At 44.8% G+C, this 20,103-nt stretch overlaps 1 protein-coding gene across 1 annotated transcript in view; it reads right to left on the bottom strand.

Annotated features, from left to right (window-relative positions):
- LOC133131148 (neural-cadherin-like) overlaps nucleotides 1-20,103 on the bottom strand; it is a 205,514-nt gene that overhangs the window by 91,261 nt on the left and 94,150 nt on the right. Inside the window, exons 8-12 of the mRNA XM_061246326.1 lie at nucleotides 19,222-19,394; nucleotides 9,965-10,133; nucleotides 8,160-8,330; nucleotides 5,969-6,141; nucleotides 4,701-4,868 (exon numbers count right to left, since the gene is read on the bottom strand). Coding sequence (XP_061102310.1) covers nucleotides 4,701-4,868; nucleotides 5,969-6,141; nucleotides 8,160-8,330; nucleotides 9,965-10,133; nucleotides 19,222-19,394 — 854 coding nt within the window. The remainder of the gene's footprint in view (nucleotides 1-4,700; nucleotides 4,869-5,968; nucleotides 6,142-8,159; nucleotides 8,331-9,964; nucleotides 10,134-19,221; nucleotides 19,395-20,103) is intronic.

Here is a 20,103-nt window from a genome sequence, read left to right on the forward strand (position 1 = left end):
TTTGCATTATGTATTCTCTAACCAATCAGGTGCCTGCAGTGTTCTGTGTAGTATCGAACACAACAGCTGGCTTTCCGACTCTGAAAATGAGCTATTAAAAGTAAAGAGACAAATTTGTGGGCATGAACAATTATCCAACAGGACATCTGACTGATGACATCTTTTCTGGTACCCTAAAAAAGTCTCAACTGGGGCGGGGCCAGCGAGGACTGCAGACAGCATTTTTCAACTTTATAAAGCAGCAGAACATGCTTTTCTACTAGTTTTTATGCCAAAATTATATTATTTTATGAATGTTGAAATTATAACATTAAAATGTTTCACTACAAAGTAGGCATACAGCTAAAAATAAATGTGATCTGTAATGACCCTTTTAACCAGGAAAGCTAATTGGAAATAGTGTTGCATTTACATTAACAGTGTGGCAAAGTGGTCAAAACACAGCAGTACGGAAAAACGAACTAAACTGTCTTTTTATTTTTATACATACTTACATACATTTATAGATAATTACAGTTTAAAAATAAAGGGCCAGCAAATGGGTAGTGAGATGAAAAATGAGAGCAGGCTCAGGCTCAGGCAAACAAATTAAACACAGGAAGTACATGACTCTCAGAAAATGCCTGTGATTAAGCTCGTATATAAAAAGAGATACAGAGACGGTATCTGGGAGGGCAAAAGGAAACGACAGAGATGTTCTTTCTCGTTTTCCATAAGCCCAGTTTGTAATGCCGAAGGAACGCCGGGAAGATTGCGTTTACAGTCCCACTTGGCGGTGAGATAACGTTGAGAACCAAGCCCAACAATATTAGGATGTTTTCACTGTTCCAGCAAGCACCCGCCGTGGCAGAAAGAAATGCTCCTGGCATGGGATGTGCTAATAAACGAGGCGTCCTCCAGTGAGTAAGCGCCAGTTCGAATGAACACATGAAAAACAGTAACCTATCTAAGCTCCCAGCATTCTGGTAATTTCACAACTGAGTAGAAAATACACCAAGCAAAACAAAGAGAGGCTGACATTAATAAAGAAACAGGAATTACAAAATATAAAACAAAACCATGTGAGCCAGCTTTTGGATTAAAAAAAAAACACACAAAAGAAATATATTTATTTTTCAAAACGTAGAATTTGAGCCATCTGGCACATCCAGTGAAAGCAGGGCTGTCCCTGGAGCACCCCTGTTCCTGGAGATCTACCATCCTGTAGGTTTTCCCTCCAACACTAACAAAGCACAGCTCATTCAACTGCAAGATAATTAGTAGAATCAATGCTGCCAAATTGGGGTTGAAATGAAAATCAGGCTGGTAGACCTCCAAGAACAGGGTTGGGCAGCCCTGAGATAGAGCCTCTGTAACAGGGTTGGGCAGCCCTGAGATAGAGCCTCTGTAACAGGGTTGGGCAGCCCTGAGATAGAGCCTCTGTAACAGGGTTGGGCAGCCCTGAGATAGAGCCTCTGTAACAGGGTTGGGCAGCCCTGAGATAGAGCCTCTGTAACAGGGTTGGGCAGCCCTGAGATAGAGCCTCTGTAACAGGGTTGGGCAGCCCTGAGATAGAGCCTCTGTAACAGGGTTGGGCAGCCCTGAGATAGAGCCTCTGTAACAGGGTTGGGCAGCCCTGAGATAGAGCCTGGGCTGGCAGCATAGACTCGGTGATCTAAAATCGAACCCGAGCCCTGCCAGTGCTGTCTGTGGCTTACAGAACGGTAGGCTGACAGTGTAACAGGGTGGTTAGTACGAGGCTTGCTGTCCAAGCTTGCGGGCTTCCCAGCTGGGGCACTGTCACTGTACCCCTGATCACCCTGCTGCTCAAGCTAGGTTTGAAACAGCAGGTAGCTGGCTGACCAGTTCAGAACTGCTCCCAGCTTGACATGGTTCAACCAGCTCAAGCTAGGTTTTGAAACAGCTGGTAGCTGGTTGACCAGTTCAGACCTGCTCCCAGCTCGACATGGTTTAGCTGTTTGAACAGTTCAGACCAGGTTAGACCAGCTCAAGCTAGGTTTTGAAACAACTGACTGGCAGCTGGTCGACCATTTAAACGTTAAACCATGTAAGTGTAAAAATGTATCTCCACAGATCATACCTCTGCAATTGCAACGCAGTGCATCTACACGGGTACTATGGCCACGTAATGTCATTATTATTCTGAGTCTACGGGTGCAGCGCATGCACCTGCAGCAGGCCTTCCCCCAGCATGCAGTGGGGTGGAACAGCGCTTTAATGCAGGGGTTAGTGAGGGGAATGTACACATTTATTCTCCAGATCAATTAGACCCAAACCACATCCACCCACACACCTCATTAAAAAAAAATCTATTTCCGATCAATTAACAAGCCCCATTACTTTTTTTCCCCCTTAGGTAGAAGATTAATTTGACCCCCTGCGCCCCACACACACACGCACACACATTTTAACATAACCTTGATAGCTTTATAAAGACTGGGAGGACTTTCCACAAATTAAAGTTCAGTTTGTTCATTAAAGTAAAAAAAAACTAGATTTTAAATAATCCAGGTAAGGCGAAACTCTTGAGGAACTCCAGAAACTTGAGAAAACAACCCCACACCACTCAAATAGATGCAATAACCCCTATACTGGGATTCACTGATGACTGACTTGTGTCGACACGTGGAATGAGTAGGACACACATGCAGGCAGGATAGCCTAGTGGTCGGGTGTTGGTTTGAGCCCCTGGTTGGCATATAGGGATGTTGACCTGCTTCTGGAGAGATGAAGTCGGGTCCCTAAAAAAACTATAGAGCAAGGCCCTTAACCCAAAAACTGATCCAGGTGCTTTACCCCTGTTCTCTCTCTTTCTTGCCCCACTTGCAACTGTTCTCTCTGCCATTCCTCCCAGGGTATCCCTGCAAAGGGAACACATTCTCAGTGGATCTCCCCTTGTTAAATGGTAAATGGTTGGAATTTATATAGCGCCTTTATACGCCTTTGTACAATTGATGCTTCTCAGTCACCCATTCACCTTCACACACCAGTGGCGATTGGCTGCCATGCAAGGCACCAACCAGCTCGTCAGGAGCATTTGGGCGTTAGGTGTCTTGCTCAGGGACACTTCAACACACCCAAGGCGGGATCGAACCGGTAACCCTCCAACTGCCAGACGATCGCGCTTAGCCCTGCTCTTACACACACTCAGTAATAGCGGTACTGACATCAGGATTGGGGGATTGTGCTGTTATTTATCCCCAGAGCAGTGCAGAACCAGTTATTATAAGACGCTCGTGATAACGACTGAAGATCAAGTTGTGGCAAAGAGGAGAACGCCATGTCACAGAGAGGACATAATGTTCTGCGATTGTCAAGGCCTTGAGTGCTCAACGCTTCCAACGCTTTCGTTAATGTGTGAACTTGAGTCCCCGGGGAGAAATGTGCTGGCCACACTAATCGAGGACAGCAGTCGGAGAGCCCTGTCCTCACACTGTCAAAGTTTAAAATTTAATTACATTTTTCTCTCAGCGCCTCTCCGATATCATAGACAGAGAGGCGAGAGAAAACGAAACAGTTTTGCTACAAGCGAACGCATAACCCATTTTCAACCCGAAGAGTGTCCTACAGCAACCGAAAAATACATTTTCAAACTGAAGAGAGTTGAAAATTCTTCAGACAACACTGGGTTTAAGGACAGTCTATTTTTAATTAGGAACTTATGACAGTTGTACTTTACAGCAATCCAGATGCATGTGTTCAAATCTCATTTGTGGTACACCCAACATTTAATCACAACCTCAATTAAAAATTAAAAACATAGATCCAATTTGGGATGTAAAACACGTGCAGCTTTTTTTGACAGAAGCAGCTTCCCAAGTGTACAAGACAAACATAAGCTTGAGAAAGATCAGTCAGGTAGAGATGATAAAACGTGTGCAGGCAATCAGTGTGATAATGAACGGAAAATTACCCTGTGAGTATGTCCACACACTCTCAGAAATAAGTGCCAAAAAAGGTACAAATACTTGTAGCTTAGGCAGTGCTGTATATGTACATGCAATTGTACATATATATATATATGTACAATATATAATTAATTTGTACCTTTTTTTATTGGAAAATGTACTCATTTGCACCTAAATAGAAAATGATTCTACTCTCATGGTTAATTTGGGAAATTTGATCTTTGGAGAACTCCATCCCAAGCTCAATGTGCACCATAACTGGAGAGCCATAGGACCTTTCCAAATACCCCTGAAACACCTTTCTGTGTTGCTATGGAAAGTCACGGGTTAGGGTGACTGAACACCATTAAAACATTGCATTATGGGAAACTAAACAAATCCTGCTAATTTGCCAAATACAAATTCCAGGGATGTAGGTAACAGTCCACCCATGTGTTTACTCCACCAATAAACTCAGCCATCTGATTTCACTAATTACTTCTACCTCCCGGCTGAAGAATCGTGCTAATAATCCAGGTGATTGGAACAAAATACGGGGGATACGTTTTTACTTTCTGTACCTGAATTTTCCACCAAATATTCTATGCCACCAGGAGGACGTACAAGATGGTACTTTTCAATATGCCCTTTCAAATGCAAAACAATGTCTTGCATAGCCTGGTGTAATGATTGCATATGCCTGGTAGGTAAAAATCGCTGAATCTGAGAACAGCGCTCGAATGTGGAACGGGGGCAGGGAGAAACGGTGAGAACGGGAGTGGTGGTTTCGAGCCCCCCCACCCCGGTACGCACCACGATGGGCGTGTCCCTCATGGTGTTTTCGGCGATGACCACCTCGTAGCTGTGGCTCTCCCACTGCGGCGGCTGGTTCTTCACGTTGGTGATGGTGACGGACAGCTCCACCGAGCTGCTGCGGTTCCCGCCGTCCGTGGCAACAATCTCCCGGGTGATGTGGGACCTCTGGAAGGAGTGAGAGCCACCTTTACTGAGGTCCGTCGTTGCTCCAGCAACACCGTTGTCATGGCGTCGGTAGGACCTCTGAGGTCATAGCCACAGCTTCACCACTACCCTGAGTCATAGCCTTCATTAGCGCATCTTATATTAAGTACTGTCCCACTCCCAGACCCCCACAGCACACTGTGACCTACATTCTGTTCAATTCATAGCTATTACAGCATTTTTAATCATTATAATGAAATACCAAGATTGTTACAATTTCAATTAATGTTTCAAAATGATCCTGGGCTACTGTGTGCTTAAGTGTTTCTAAAATGGTTCATACTTTCCATTCCACCTCACCTAACGCTAGTCTTGATAACATTATTGAGGTGACTCAGCCTAAATCGAATCGATGCATAACCCTGCAAAGATGTAACTTCTGATTTGACTATGTCCTTAATATATGTCTTAATATATTTCCTGTGAAATGGAGGGGTTTTCACTCCAACTCCAACTGCTCCAGCATATAAGCTGTTGAATAAGGTGTGCTTTGTTTGGGTTGGAGTGAAAACCTTATTAGCAGAATTAGGGATGCCAAATTATGGTTGAAATAAAATCTCCAGGAAGGTAGATCAACAGGGTTTGGCAGGTTGATAATAAGACCTATAAGCTGATTAGGTACGGCAGGTTCTGATCCACATTTTTTGTTGCTCAGTGATATCAAAGAAGGTCTGTACACCAGGGTTGACAGCACAACTCACCTGTGAAATGGGCTGGTTGACACAGACCCACCCTGTAACAGGGTTGACAGTACGACTCACCTGTGAAATGGGCTGGTTGACACAGACCCACCCTGTAACAGGGTTGACAGTATGACTCACCTGTGAAATGGGCTGGTTGATGTAGACCCACCCTGTAACAGGGTTGATAGTATGGCTTACCTGTGAAATGGACTGGTTGAAGTAAACCCAGCCAGTAACAGGGTTGACAGTATGACTCACCTGTGAAATGGGCTGGTTGACGTAGACCCACCCTGTAACAGGGTTGACAGTACGACTCACCTGTGAAATGGACTAGTTGAAGTAAACCCAGCCCATAACAGGGTTGACAGTACGACTCACCTGTGAAATAGGCTGGTTGACGTAGACCCAGCCCGTAACAGGGTTGACTCTCAGGTATTCCGGTTGCTCCTTGGACATGGAGTAGGTGATGGCTGCATTTGTGCTGTAGTCGTCATCATGAGCCGCCACACGCAGGAAACTGGTGCCAATCATGGTGTCTTCCCGCAGGAAGTCTGCCCCAAAACAACACGGGACATTAAAGTCTGATTTATATTTTTCAATTCAACAAGTGATGTGCAACAAAAATTAAAGCGTTGCTGATGTCTGATTTTTTAATACAAGGCAGAACCTGGCATAGATTATCCATGACAACGTGTTAAGTGTTCCATCTGGCTGTCTAATCAACACTGCACGACAAAGTATGAATGTGTCCATGATGTAACAAAAATGGAAAAAAGGGAAAATCACTTGTCACAAGAGTTGTGCGATGAAGTCTAAATCGGGCTTAACAGGGTGTTCACACAGGCTAACCGCACATGGGTCCAACACACTACAGGACTCTTAGAAACCCCTAGCCAAGGGTTTAAAAAATCGATTGACTTTTTTTTTTTATTGTAAAAATGTACTTAGTACCAAAAGAACATCATTGTACCTTTCAGGGTACATTTGGGAAATTTGTTCCTTAAAGAAGAAAAATGTACGTCCACCGTAACTGTATTTCAGAGAGCGTTCAAGAGCCTGAGTTCTGCTCTTGGAAACTGTGATTGATTCTTTAATTGAGTCAAAAAATGATTCTGGTTCTTTTTCTTCAGAATTCGCATTGTGATTTTCAGCAGGGTTTTTTGATTGCTTAAAATTCTCTGTGAGTTTTAATCTACTGTTCATTCAAAACCATGGCATTTTCTTTCTGCACTCATAAAATTGAAAGCTTTGAGGCTAACCTATCAGGCAGATGAAAAGATTGCTTTGTTATTTCTTCAAGAGATCATCAGACCCTGCAAACCAGCCAGACCACTCTGTTCTGCTACCCCTGGGCACATTGCCCTCCCCCCCAACTGTATGTCTGTAGGTCACGTCTCTGCTCTTCCAGGTCATGTGTCGGCACTTCCTGGTCATGAGTCGGCACTTTCTGGTCATGTGTCGGCACTTCCTGGTCATGAGTCGGCACTTTCTGGTCATGTGTCGGCACTTCCTGGTCATGTGTCGGCACTTCCTGGTCATGTGTCGGCACTTCCAGGTCACATCTTCTATCTGCTCTGGCCCCCAGAAATGAGTTTCCTAATACAGTCAGGACAGCAGGAACCCTGCCCATCGTCTGAAGTAAACACAAGACTCACCTCTTCAGATAGCACTATGGCTCCACTGACACCCTTTAAATATACATCCCTTCCCTTTCCTCTTGTGATAATGTTATAGATACACTAGGCTGTCTGCCTTGTGGCATTTTCTTTTGTTACAATACAAACTGTTGCTTGTTAGGTTAGCATGATTATAAATGGCTCTTATTCTGTGATATAGCACTTTCCTGTTCCTGAGAATAACACAGATGTTCTCTGCTTCTCTCGGCAAGGGCGCCTGCTGCTGACGAGCTGGTTGGTGCCTCGCAAGGCAGCCAACTGCCATTGGTGTGTGAGTGTGTGTGTGAATGGGTGAACGAGAAGCATAAAGGGGCTATAAACACTCACAGAGCACTTTATTAGGAACATTATGTACTTTATTACACCTAGTTATTCATGCGATTATCTAATCAGCTAATTGTGTGGCAGCAGTGCATTGCATACAATCATGTAGATACGGATCAGGAGCTTCAGTTAATGGTCTCATCAACCATCAGAATGCGCCGTGGAATGAGTCTTGGTGGCAGACAGGGTGGTTTGAGTGTCTCAGAAACTGCTGACCTCATGGGATTTTCACTCACACTAGTCTCTAGAGTTTGCAAAGAATGATGCGAATAACCAAAAGCATCCCGTGATCAGCAGTTCTGCGGGCAGAAACGTCAGAGGAGAAGAGCCAGACTGGTTGAATCTGACAGGAAGGTGACGCAGTAACACAAATAACCACATATTAAAACAGTGGTATGCAGAAGAGCATCTCTGAACACACAACGCACTCTAAGTGGATAGGCCACAGCAGCAGAACTCTAAAAAAATAAGTCTAATAGATACCTAATAAAGTGCTCAGTGAGTGTATATGCAGACATTTCCCATGTATAAAGATAATGGCAAGTTTAAAAGCGACAGCTGACACTCACACTCGTAGCGCAGGTTCTCGAACTTGGGGTCGTTGTCGTTCTCGTCCAGGATCAGAACGTTGATCTGGCAGATCCCGATCAGGGGCTCGGCCGCCTGATCCGTGGCCGTCACGGTGACCGCGTACTCCCGCTGCCTCTCACGGTCGAACTTCCTGGCTGTGACGATCACACCTGCGAGAGCCGGATATGGAGCGTCAGCGTCCCGGTGGAGTATCCACGGAAACCGGAGGCATCGAGCCGCGGTCCGCGCGCTCTGCGTATCGGACAGCTCCCCCCGTCTTCCGCTGGCCCAATTAGCAGCTTAAATGTGCACCTCCACGAGCACCACCGACTCTGTCCACTGGGACACCATGGTGTTGTTTTTATGTCCTTTACACAGACTAATGTTTGGTGTGCAATAAACTAGAATACATTTCACACTTTCAGAGAACATACCTTCCCTTTTGGATGTTTAGAAATTATGGCCTTTTTTATTATGTAGAATAGAATGGAACACAATATAAAATATTATGCAATATGTAGGGCAGCTTGTAGCGTTGTGGTTAAGGTACATGACTGGGACACGCAATGTTGGGGGTTCGATCCCCAGTGTCGCCACAATAAGATCCGCACAGCCATTGGGCCCTTGAGCAAGGCCCTTAACCCTGCATTTCTCCAGGGGAGGATTGTCTCCTGCTTAGTCTCATCAACTGTACGTCGCTCTGGATAAGAGCCATTAATAAACAAATGCCATTAATAATACAATTTTCTTCTATTCTAATAGAATAGGACAGAATATAACTAAAGTCTACACTCAGTGACTACTTTATCAGGTAAATCTGTACACCAGCTTGTTAATGCAAATGTTTAATCAGGAAATCTTGCGGCAGCAACTAAATGCATAAAAGCTTGCAGATGTGGTCAGCTGTTTTTCTGACCAAAATGTTAGAATGGGGAAGAAATGTGATCTATGTGACTTTGACAGTGGAATAATTGTTGGTGCCAGACAGGGTGGTATCTTACGATACTCATGCATAACGGTCTCTAGAGTTTACAGAGAATGCTGCAAAAAAACAGACTTTTGTCTCAATTGGTTTCACCTGGATATGTTAAATGGAATCAGTTGGTTTGATGACCTTTGAAGAAATCTAAAGCAGATAGGGCACTCCTTCAGCAGCAATCCAGACCACAAAACAATGACCATGATTCAACACTCTGCTATTCTCTGCAACAATGCGCAAGCATCACATCACATGTTTTTCCGGGAGATGTGCTCCACAAAGCCTACATAGACACAATTCTCTTATGCACTCCTGAGATGAATTCTGTGCTCATTCAACAAGACGCTTTTACAGAAATTCTTAAGGTGTTTCTGTTAAGGTGTGGAGCAGCGTTCTCGGTGAAAGAGTGCTCCAGCGTAATTCTATTAAAGCCCTTCTCTTTTGAACCTTTCTTTTCAGCGGTGACACATTTTGAAAGGATGTGGTTACAGAAAATTGGATTGAAATTTGGAACACTTGAAATGCGCCAAGGTCTGAATTCTAGGAGCAGGAGCAGTCAAAAAAAAAAAAAAATGTACCCATCACGTACAGGCAAGGGTGATATGCTGCTGCTCTGACCACTGTTCCACACTGCTGCTCTGACCACTACTCCACACTGCTGCTCTGACCACTGCTCTACACTGCTGCTCTGACCACTGCTCCACGCTGCTGATCTGATCACTGCTCCACGCTGCTGATCTGATCACTGCTCCCCACTGACCACTGCTCCACACTGCTGCTCTGTGTGTATGCTGCAAGGCGCTGTAAATGTCTTTGCCCTTGTACCTGTCTCCGAGTGGATGCTGAAAGCAGGGATGGTGCTGTCTTTGTGCATGAACCCGTATGTCACCTTCCCGTTGGCCCCCTCATCAGCATCCACTGCGTACACCTGCAGCACTGAGGTCCCAGGAGGCTGGTTCTCCAGCACTGAAGACCTCTCTCTGTACTCCAGGCACTGTGGGAAGAGAGGGAGAGAGAGCCAGAGAGTAGACAGAAAGTGCTGAGTTTCGACTTGAGGAAGAGACAAGAAACTAGAGGAAATAAATTGAGAGACTGGACTAATTTGAATTTTAATTGGAATCGAATCTTGAACTAACTAGAGAGCGAGAGAGACAGCGAGAGGGAGAAAGAAAGGTGGAGAGAGAGAAAGATGAAAGATGGGAATATGTCAAATCTCATGTCCAACTAAATTGTTCAATTACCATTAAAGGATTTATCAATGCCCTGTATTGCAGTGAGGAAAAATCAAATAAAAATAATGTGATCAGAGGTCTGTCTGCCAAAAATATTCTTACAAAGGTGAAAGGGAAGAAACCTACAATGCGTGTGGGACAGAAGAAAGTCCATATCTTTAACTGACAGACAAATGTGGAGCGATAAAGTTTGGCATCCACTGAATACATTTCTACTCTACATTCCTATATTTGCAAAGGCCTACGTTGCCAAGAATTCACCTCACGAAAAAGTCTCACATAAGCCAGTAACATCCACAAACAATAGGCTGCCTCAGAACACGTAATACACATTAGTTAACCAAATTATAAAACAGAAACAAAAGAGTCATTTTACAGAGCAAACAGGCAAACAGAAGAAAATGTGATTCTAACGAGGGCAACACCACGTCAAATTATCAAACAAAGGACAGAAATGAGACGAAAGGGGGAAGCGGCAAAGACAAATTAGCGACTGAGTGATCCCAACTGATCGTGAATGCCTGATAATGGTGGAGCTGGGTAGCGGGATAAGATGGTTAGCGTGATAAGATGGCACAAGTACTGTCTGTCTCAGGGGGAACAGCCATGGTTCTTCCACATACACAAGCTGTAGTACTCAAGTCCGGTCTTGGTCTCATACGTATTTAGACCCCGCTTAACACAATCTCGACTGTTTCTTTGCACTTGACTAAGGTGGCCTTGACTACAGCCCTGCACATGAAATGATATCAAGGGAGTTGTGACTCATTACATTGTAAGTGCCAGCAAACCACGTTCTTGAGAAAAACAGTTTCAAAGTTATGTGAGGCTGGGAGTCTACCAAATTGGTAGTACCACTGGGCTAACAAAACTCTGGGGCTATAACCTGTTATTGTATGTATATAAACTATATTTTTAAGCTAAACATTTACTCTTGACATTAAGACATGAAGACTATGGAAGCAAATACATTGACATGCAGCCACGAATGCAGCTGATGTGGTTGTTTGTGACTGGTGAACGGAGACAAGCTGGCTTGACTCCAAACAATGCACAACTCCGGTGTTAGTTTCACTTTGACATACTGTGTTTAAAAGCTTAAAAACAATATTTTTACTCTGAATTTGGCATTAAGACATGTAGATTATGAAAGCCAAGAAATTGTTCTACAAAATGAAGATGAAATCCTAAAACAGCCAAAATGGAACATTTTTAGATAAACATCGGTTTCGGTCAAATTGGCCGTTGCGACTTACAACTATTATGATAGAACAGGTCACAAATGAAGGACACTCACTTTATTAAGTATTTATCAGACAATTTTTTGTCTTTTGTTGCTGTATTCTGTGTTGAGAGGTGTTCTTCTGCATACCACTGTTGTAACACATGGTTATTTGTGTTACTGTCACCTTCCTGTAAGCTTGAACCAGTCTGGCCATTCACCTCTGACGCCTCTCATTAAAAACATGTTTCAACCCACAAAACTGCTGCTTACTGGTTGTTTTTTAGTTATTCGCACCATTCTCTATAACCTCTAGAAATTGTTGTGACCAAAAATCTCAGGAAATTAACACTTTCTGAAATATTAAAACCACCCTGGCACTACACCTACACCTCTTGACAATGTCCGCATGACCACAGTTTCTGCCCCATGATTAGTGGATTAGATATTTGCTGTACAGGTCTGTCTAATAAAGAGGTCACTCAGTGCACAGGTATATCCTGAGCTCTCAGAGCTCTCAGCTTGGCTGAATGTCCTCGTGGGACAGGAGGGGGAAGTGTGGCATTGTGAGCACAGTTTGTTGACAGCAAGTAGAGAGGGAAGAAAAAAACAAAATAAAATCCTATTACATTTTGCTTTGCACTGTTTACACAGACATTATTTCTCCAAGAAAGAAAGCAGAACTAGTAAGAAAACATCCAAATGGTATTAGAAACATATTCCAGTTCTCAGAAAAACAAATGTAGTTTCACACTGCATTCTGAAATGAGAAGAACGTGCACACAGGGATCTCCATATTTGGGATCAATACATTACATTACAGTGACTTAACACATGCTATTATTGCATGACATTACATAACACGTCACGTAGCAGATGCTATTATTACATGACATGACATATTTAACCGTCCTATTATGTTGAGAGATCTGTGAGAGATCTATCAAAGCCTGAGGTACAGGAAGTGAAAGTTTGGCACCTATATGGAAACATGCCTCCAGAATCATTCACAATGAAATCTGAGATAAAAATGCAAATGGTTGTATATTTTCTGACATTTTATGTAGTTACAGAAGGTCAAAATAAGCCCATACACTTGTTGGTACAGTACTTCTGAAAAGAAAGCAGTATGTTTATTGCATGTTTACTTTTTAATCCCACCAAAATAGAAAATGTTAAAAATCACACAATATCAATACAAGAAAGGGTTAACTGGTTGTTAAGAGATGTCAAACACTGAATGTGGTCAAATTGACCCCAAACATAATATGAGGGTTAACTAGACCGGCAAGCTAACAAGACCGGCTTCAGCTAACAGCTAAGTGTGTGAGGCCCCAGGAGTAAGCTTGTCCTGATCATGTTTTCACGGTTAGTGTCAAGGTTTTGAATTTAATGCTGAAGAAGAAGAGGTGAAAGAACATTCTATGGATTGTCATGAACAGAAAGTGAGAACTCAGACTGCATTTTAAGCAGTGCGATAAGAAAAAAACATGTTGAAAATCACAATGAAGAAAAAAATCGGAAGAATTTCTGACTTCATTTTAATATTTTTTTTATGTTCAATGAATTGCCCTTATATGACAGTGAAGAATGGGGTCCTTCCAGGTGTGAGATAGATTTTTCCTAAATGGGACGAAGGCAAAATGGGAAATTTGGCGCTGCTGGAACAAAACGAGATTCCAAAACAATGAATGCATGGCAGACATAGGCCCATAGCCATTGTTAGTCAAAACTCATAAAAGGGCAGGTAAAGAACACATCAAACAGGCCGAGTACCTAATATCATATCAGGAACAGCTACAGTGATGCCATGAAAATAGTTGGGTGTGATTCTCACTGCATGAACCCCCTCTAACAGCTGGGTGTGATTCTCACTGCATTAACCCCCTCTTACAGCTGGGTGTGATTCTCACTGCATTAACCCCCTCTAACAGCTGGGTGTGATTCTCACTGCATTAACCCCCTCTTACAGCTGGGTGTGATTCTCACTGCATTAACCCCCTCTAACAGCTGGGTGTGATTCTCACTGCATTAACCCCCTCTAACAGCTGGGTGTGATTCTCACTGCATTAACCCCCTCTAACAGCTGGGTGTGATTCTCACTGCATGAACCCCCTCTAACAGCTGGGTGTGATTCTCACTGCATTAACCCCCTCTAACAGCTGGGTGTGATTCTCACTGCATTAACCCCCTCTAACAGTGGGGTGTGATTCTCACTGCATTAACCCCCTCTAACAGCTGGGTGTAATTCTCACTGCATTAACCCCCTCTAACAGCTGGGTGTGATTCTCACTGCATGAACCCCCTCTAACAGCTGGGTGTGATTCTCACTGCATTAACCCCCTCTAACAGCGGGGTGTGATTCTCACTGCATTGACAATTAAATAATTTAATATTTTTAGCTGATGCAAAGTAGTCCAAAGTAACTTACAGTTGATTAGACTAAGCAGGGTACAATCTCCCCTGGAGCAATGTGGAATTAAGGGCCTTACAAAAAGGCCCAACTGTTTATCGTAGCTACACCGGGATTTCAACCACCAACCTTTTGGGTACTAGTCATGTACCCCAGGACAGGATGGATTTGCCTGCTGCCGGGCACATGGGAGATAGCACCAAATGATTGCAAAAAGGTGACAGGGACTGTAAAAAATATCAAATCAGGATATACAGCAGTCCCTGAATACATACAGCATAATTTTCTGCATCTGTAGTCCGCTAGGACTATGTCGCACGACTTTGAGCGATGTTAGCGCAATGTGCGACCAACTAAGCCACAGTACTACAACCGGTTCCAGCTAGCAAGCACACGGCATCCCGCTAGCATCCCGACATCACCACAGCTGTCGGTTCAGCGGCAGTTTACAAATCGTCGCCACGGCAATCCGCTAGCGGACGGTCAAGGTGAGGCGGGCGGGGTAATGATAGGCCTTTAAAAAATAATACCGCTAGCAGACCGTTGCGAAGCCAATTTACAGAAGGTTGTCGTGCCGACAGCCGACAGCTGCGGCCGACGGCGCTCCGATCGGAGACTGCTCGCTGGGAAAAATCACTCCGTAAGCACCAATTACTCCAAATTTGACTAACGGAGAAAAAAACTGCTTTGTGGCGCTAATAAAATACACAGTTGCCTTAATGAGGCTGACGCACCCCCCATCTCGTATGCATCAGCCAAACAGGTCATACTGCACATCGCCCGATAACGACATAAGCGGAGTTATATTTTTCCGTGCAATATTGAGTTTTTGTAGCTAGTGTGTGCATTATGCCGTATTTCACCTTTCTTATCTCCTGTTCGGTGCCGTTGCTTCAGTAATATTAACACTTGTGTATTTCCGGCCAATAAAACATTATAAACGTGAATATAAACTTTGTTATCAAAGGAGAATTGTTATCAGAAGAGAGAAAGATGGGGGGTTGCGGTGAGTATAACTACACCCCGGTGTACGATCTTTTCTCCATGGAGAAAAGGCGGTGATTTACAATGCAGGCAGCCTTGAATCGATCTTCTCACAATGGACATACAGAGAAGAAAAACTGGCAGGGTTAAAACACAGGCTCTCTCTCTCTGTTTCTCTCTCTCTCCCTCTACTCTCTCTCTTTTTCTCTCTCTGTCTGTCTGTCTGTCTGTCTCTGTCTGTCAAATTCAGTTTGCTTCATTGCCATGAAATACATTTGTATGTATTGTATATTGCCAAAGCATTCATGCAGATGTAGGAATACAATACATTAGAGCATGAATACAAACAACTGTGGTAACGACAACAGTGGGTGGTCTATGTAATGCTCATAATAATAATAATAATAATAATAATAATAATAATATGCAAAAAATGAAAATGAAAAAAAAGAATTACTTCATTAACTCAATATAATAATAAATTATTATGATTATATTATTATTCTCTCTCTCGCGCGCTCTGTCACCCGCTCACTCACTCTCTCTCGGTCGGTCGGTCAATAACTCACGCTCTCTCTCCCTCTCCCTCCCTCCTTCTCTCTTTATCTCTCTCCCTTTCCCTCTCTCTCTCCCTCTCTCTCTTCCTCCTTCTCTATTTTTCTCTCTCCCTCTCTCACTCATTCTCTCCCTCTCTATCTCCCTCCTCCTCTCTTTATCTCTCTCCCTTTCCCTCTCTCTCCCTCTCTCTCTCCCTCCTCCTCTCTTTATCGCTCTCCCTTTCCTTCTCTCTCTCCCTCCCTCTCCCCCTCCTTCTCTCTTTCTTTCTCTCTCTCCCTCTCTCTCACTCCCTCCCTCTCTCTCTCACTCCCTCCCTCTCTCTCTCACTCACTCCCTCTCTCTCTCACTCACTCCCTCCCTCCCTCTCTCCCTCTCTCGCCCACTCACCGGCCTCACACTGAAAGGTGAGAGAAACTCTCTCCTTCTCTACCTTTTGCACAGAGAGGGATAAACCAGCCTACTAAAGCAGGGATGTTTAATTAGACTGCAAATAAAATAAAATCCCCATATAAGACCACTAAAAATAAGCCCAATAAAATAAGGCTGCTTCTTTGATATGTACCCCTGATGGCGAACGATGCAGGAAGTGAATGGTCTGTGTGATCGTCTCTGTGCCATCAGTTGTTGAACGAGTCCCAGGCTCGCTTAGCGTAATGGAAGGGGGTTGTTTTTTAGGGGGGGGGGTATGGCTCTGGGCAGGCAGCCATCTCTCAGACTCAATTAGGAGGTGCTCCACCGAGCCCCTTAGCTCCCAGATTTGGCACACTGAACGGGACTGCCAGGCACTGGAGAGCACAGCATTATGGGAACAGGGGACTGTTGCATGTCTCCAATTCAGTGATTACAATATGTAGCATACAGCTCAGTCACCTCTCTCTCTCTCTCTCTCTCTCTCTGCCTCTGCGTCTCTCTCACTCCTTCCCTCTCGCCTTTCTAACTCCCTCTGTCTCCCACTCTCTCTCTCTCTTTTCTCACAATTTCTCGCTTGCAATTCAATTCAATTTCAATTCAATATGCTTTATTGGCATGAAATACATACATGTTTCCAAATAAATATTGCCAAAGCATTACATAAAAAACACACAGAAATACAGCAAGTAAAAGCAAGTAAAAAGGGGGAAAAAACAAGAAATAGACTATAGTGACGATTCACTGTAATTATATTTACAAGCTGAGCAGATAACATGTTTTGTGCCTTCTATTTCATCTGGGTGGTTTCTCTCTCCCTCCTATCTCTCTCCTCTCTCTCCTCTCGCTCTCCCTCTCCCTCTTTCTTACTCTCCCTCTCGGTTCGTCCTGGGAGATGATGTAGAATTGGCCCAGGGCGGTAGTGGGAGGCGGGAGGTCTGATAAGAGCAGGACTGCGGGCCCGACGTGATCACACTTACAGATGAGACACGGTAATCAGGGGCTGAGCCCTTAACGGTCATAATCCCTCCTTATTCTCCCTCCCTACCTCTCTCGGCCTCTCTTTCTCTCCCTCACCCTCTCTGTTACCTCTCTCTCTCCCTCCCTCTCACCCATTCTCTCTCTCCCTCCCTCTCTCCCTCTATCCTGTATTCTCCCTCTCTCTCTCACTTACCTGTCTCACTCCCTCCCTCTCTTCCATATCCCCCTCCTTCTCTCACTCTCTCTCTCCCTCCCTCTCTTCCATACCTCCCTCCTTCTCTCTCTCCCTCCCTCCTTGTCTTCCATACCTCTCTTCTTCTCTCTCTCCCTCCCTCTCTTCCATACCTCCCTCCTTCTCTCCCTCTCTCTCCCTCCCTCTCTCCCATACCTCCCTCCTTCTCTCCCTCTCTCTCCCTCCCTCTCTCCCAGCACCTCGCCTTGGCTCTGCATCTCGTGCCCCCCACCCAACCCCCTGCCCTCGAGACTCAGAGATGCACGGAAGCAGATCCAATCAGCAAAGACAACATGAATTCCTTTTCTGTTGCATTGTGTGTGTGTGTGTGTGTGTGTGTGTGTGTGTGTGTGTGTGTGTGTGTGTGTGTGAACCAGCGTCCCTAGAGACCCATAATTGTTTTGTTTAGATGTTTTTGGTTTTCCTTTTTTCAAGTGAACATGAAGCTACATTTTTTAATTGGCCACTCGGTTATGTATAAGGGCTCTTCGGAATGTACAAGTAACTCGGGTGACGTCAAAACGTCAGTTTCCTGTCTAATTGACGAAAGCCTGAGCGTCTGAACAGGTCTGTTCTCTGCTGTTTGTCTTCAGTGTGCACCAACTTCCTTTCTTCAGTCAGCCCACTCTGGAAGTCTTTCTCAGATGTGTGTCTTTTATGCGCAAACACCATGCCGACCGGTCATAGATCATCTACGCGCGACACTTAAAGAACACTGCTTTGATATATAGGTTTAAAGCTGTCCGCACTGAAATCCCCCGCAGTGGCGCGGGGCTAACGCGTCGCGCTGCTGTTTGGTGAAGTCGCACACCGAGGACCGGGGTCCGTGCCTGGGCGCGGCCGGCACCTGAGGGAGCGGTATGATTGGCCAGCCGCTCTGATGGCGGGGGGACGGACTCGGCAAGGAGGATCGCTGCATACGAGCGCCCCTGATTTGGAGAATCCTGAATCTTGAAGAAGGCATCTCCATCTCCTTACGCCCGTCAAGGGGGCAAGGTTGTAGCAGTGTTTCCTCAATATTGAAAGAAACAGGGCTCAAGTGGCCACAAATAGGAAAACAATAAAACAACAAAAAAAACTGTGTGTGTCTGTGTGTGTGTATTTGCGTGCATGTGTGTGTTTGAAAGGGCTGTGGCTGCAACTGGCACTGCACATTCCATATGCATGGCTGAGTAAAACTTTTGAGTCTCCACTAAAGCGATTTCTCTTCACACAAGATAAGTACACTGCCCGGTATAAACACCATGTTCCCACCGCGAAATCGGTGAAGAATGCGGGTCAGGTGTTAAGAGCGTGACTATACCCAAGAGGAAGTGCGCTAGTGTCTAAGAATAATTAAATATAATGACATATATGTTTAATGGCTCGTTATCCGCCCTAAGAGGATGTAAAACTATACATTGGAACATAGCCTCGCTAATTTGCATTCATTCTCATGGGATAAAATTCCCCTCTATACATCATTTCATACAATGTTTTCTTTTATTTAGAACATAAGTGTGATATATGGTAAAGAACCCTTGCACCTCTTTAACCATCCACTTTAGAACATCCTTAGAAAATAATATGCGCTTTCTCTTCCAGCAACCCCCTGAAAGAGTTAAGCGAAGAAATATGTGCAGAGCAAATTCCCCAGAAGACATGCGATTTGCAGAGTCATTTCAACAAAGCAGACACTCCTGCTATCTACAAGGCCAGAAGAGTTCATTCAGATCCAGCTCATTCCCCAACTGAGGCCTCTCCAAACAAAAAAGAGAGATATCGGCAATCTGCAATAATTTCAAAAGCTCCACAGAAAGCCCTCAGATACGCTGGAAATAAACATGATCTGTCAGCCAATCGCTCGTCCACTGAGAGAGACAAAGGCAAGAGAAAGAGAGATGAGGGAGAGAGAGAGAGTAGCAGGAGGAAAGAAAAAAGAAAGATGGAGAAGAAGGAAGAAACATGATGAGGACAGACAGACTAAGAAATGAGAGAGGGAGAGAGAGAATGGATGAAAAAGTGAAAGAATAAGATCTAGTGAGAAAGTGAACAGGTAGGGCCAGATCTCACCTTTTCGAACACGGGCTTGTTGTTGTTGACGTCGTCCACGCCAACGATCACCTGGGCGACGGAGGAGAGTGGGTGTGGCCCGCCCGATGCGTTGTCATCGGTCGCTGTGACATTGAGGATGTACTCCAATCCCTGCAGTCTGGGAGGAGGGCTGGACCGGAGCCGGATCAGACCTGCAAAACCAATCAGCCATCGGTCACCAGCCAATCACAGCTCAGCGTTTGTCAGAATCAGATCTGCAAAACCAATCAGCCAATCACGGCTCTGCATCTGTCCGAATCAGACCTGCAAAACGAATCAGCCAATCACGGCTCTGCGTTTGTCAGAATCAGACCTGCAAAGCCATCGGTCACCGGCCAGTCACAGCTCTGCGTTCATCTGAATCAGGCCCCTGTGGCGGGAGCAGTAAGGTTGTGTCCCAATACTCGATAAACGTACCCTCCTTTCCACCACAACAGGAACGGGACCCAGAAGGTTGGTGGTTCAAGCCCCAGTGTAGCACAAATGTTTCGCTCTTGATCAAGGCCCATAACCCCTTACAGTGGCTGCCCACTGCTCCTAAGTAACTAGGATGGGTCAAACACAGAGGACAAACTACCCTACAGGGTTCAATAGAGTTTATCTTCTTCTTCATGTCCTGAAGTATGGGGGGAGAAGATGAGTGGAGCAGAGGAGGATACATTTTTTGGGAATATTGGGAGGCACCAGAAGAGTGGGCAAAGACAACAGGGGCTTATGGGTATAGATTTTTTAAATGAGTCGCTGCCGTCCGCCTGTTTTGCGCATCGAGTCGGGAGAGCTGCAGAAGGAGGCGGGATTACGGAGCTGGGGACACTGACGGCGGCGTACCTCGCGGGGCTTGAAAAGGAGCCTTTTTCGGGA

The sequence above is a fragment of the Conger conger genome, chromosome 6 (assembly GCF_963514075.1).
Source record: "Conger conger chromosome 6, fConCon1.1, whole genome shotgun sequence".
Lineage (NCBI taxonomy): Eukaryota > Metazoa > Chordata > Actinopteri > Anguilliformes > Congridae > Conger > Conger conger.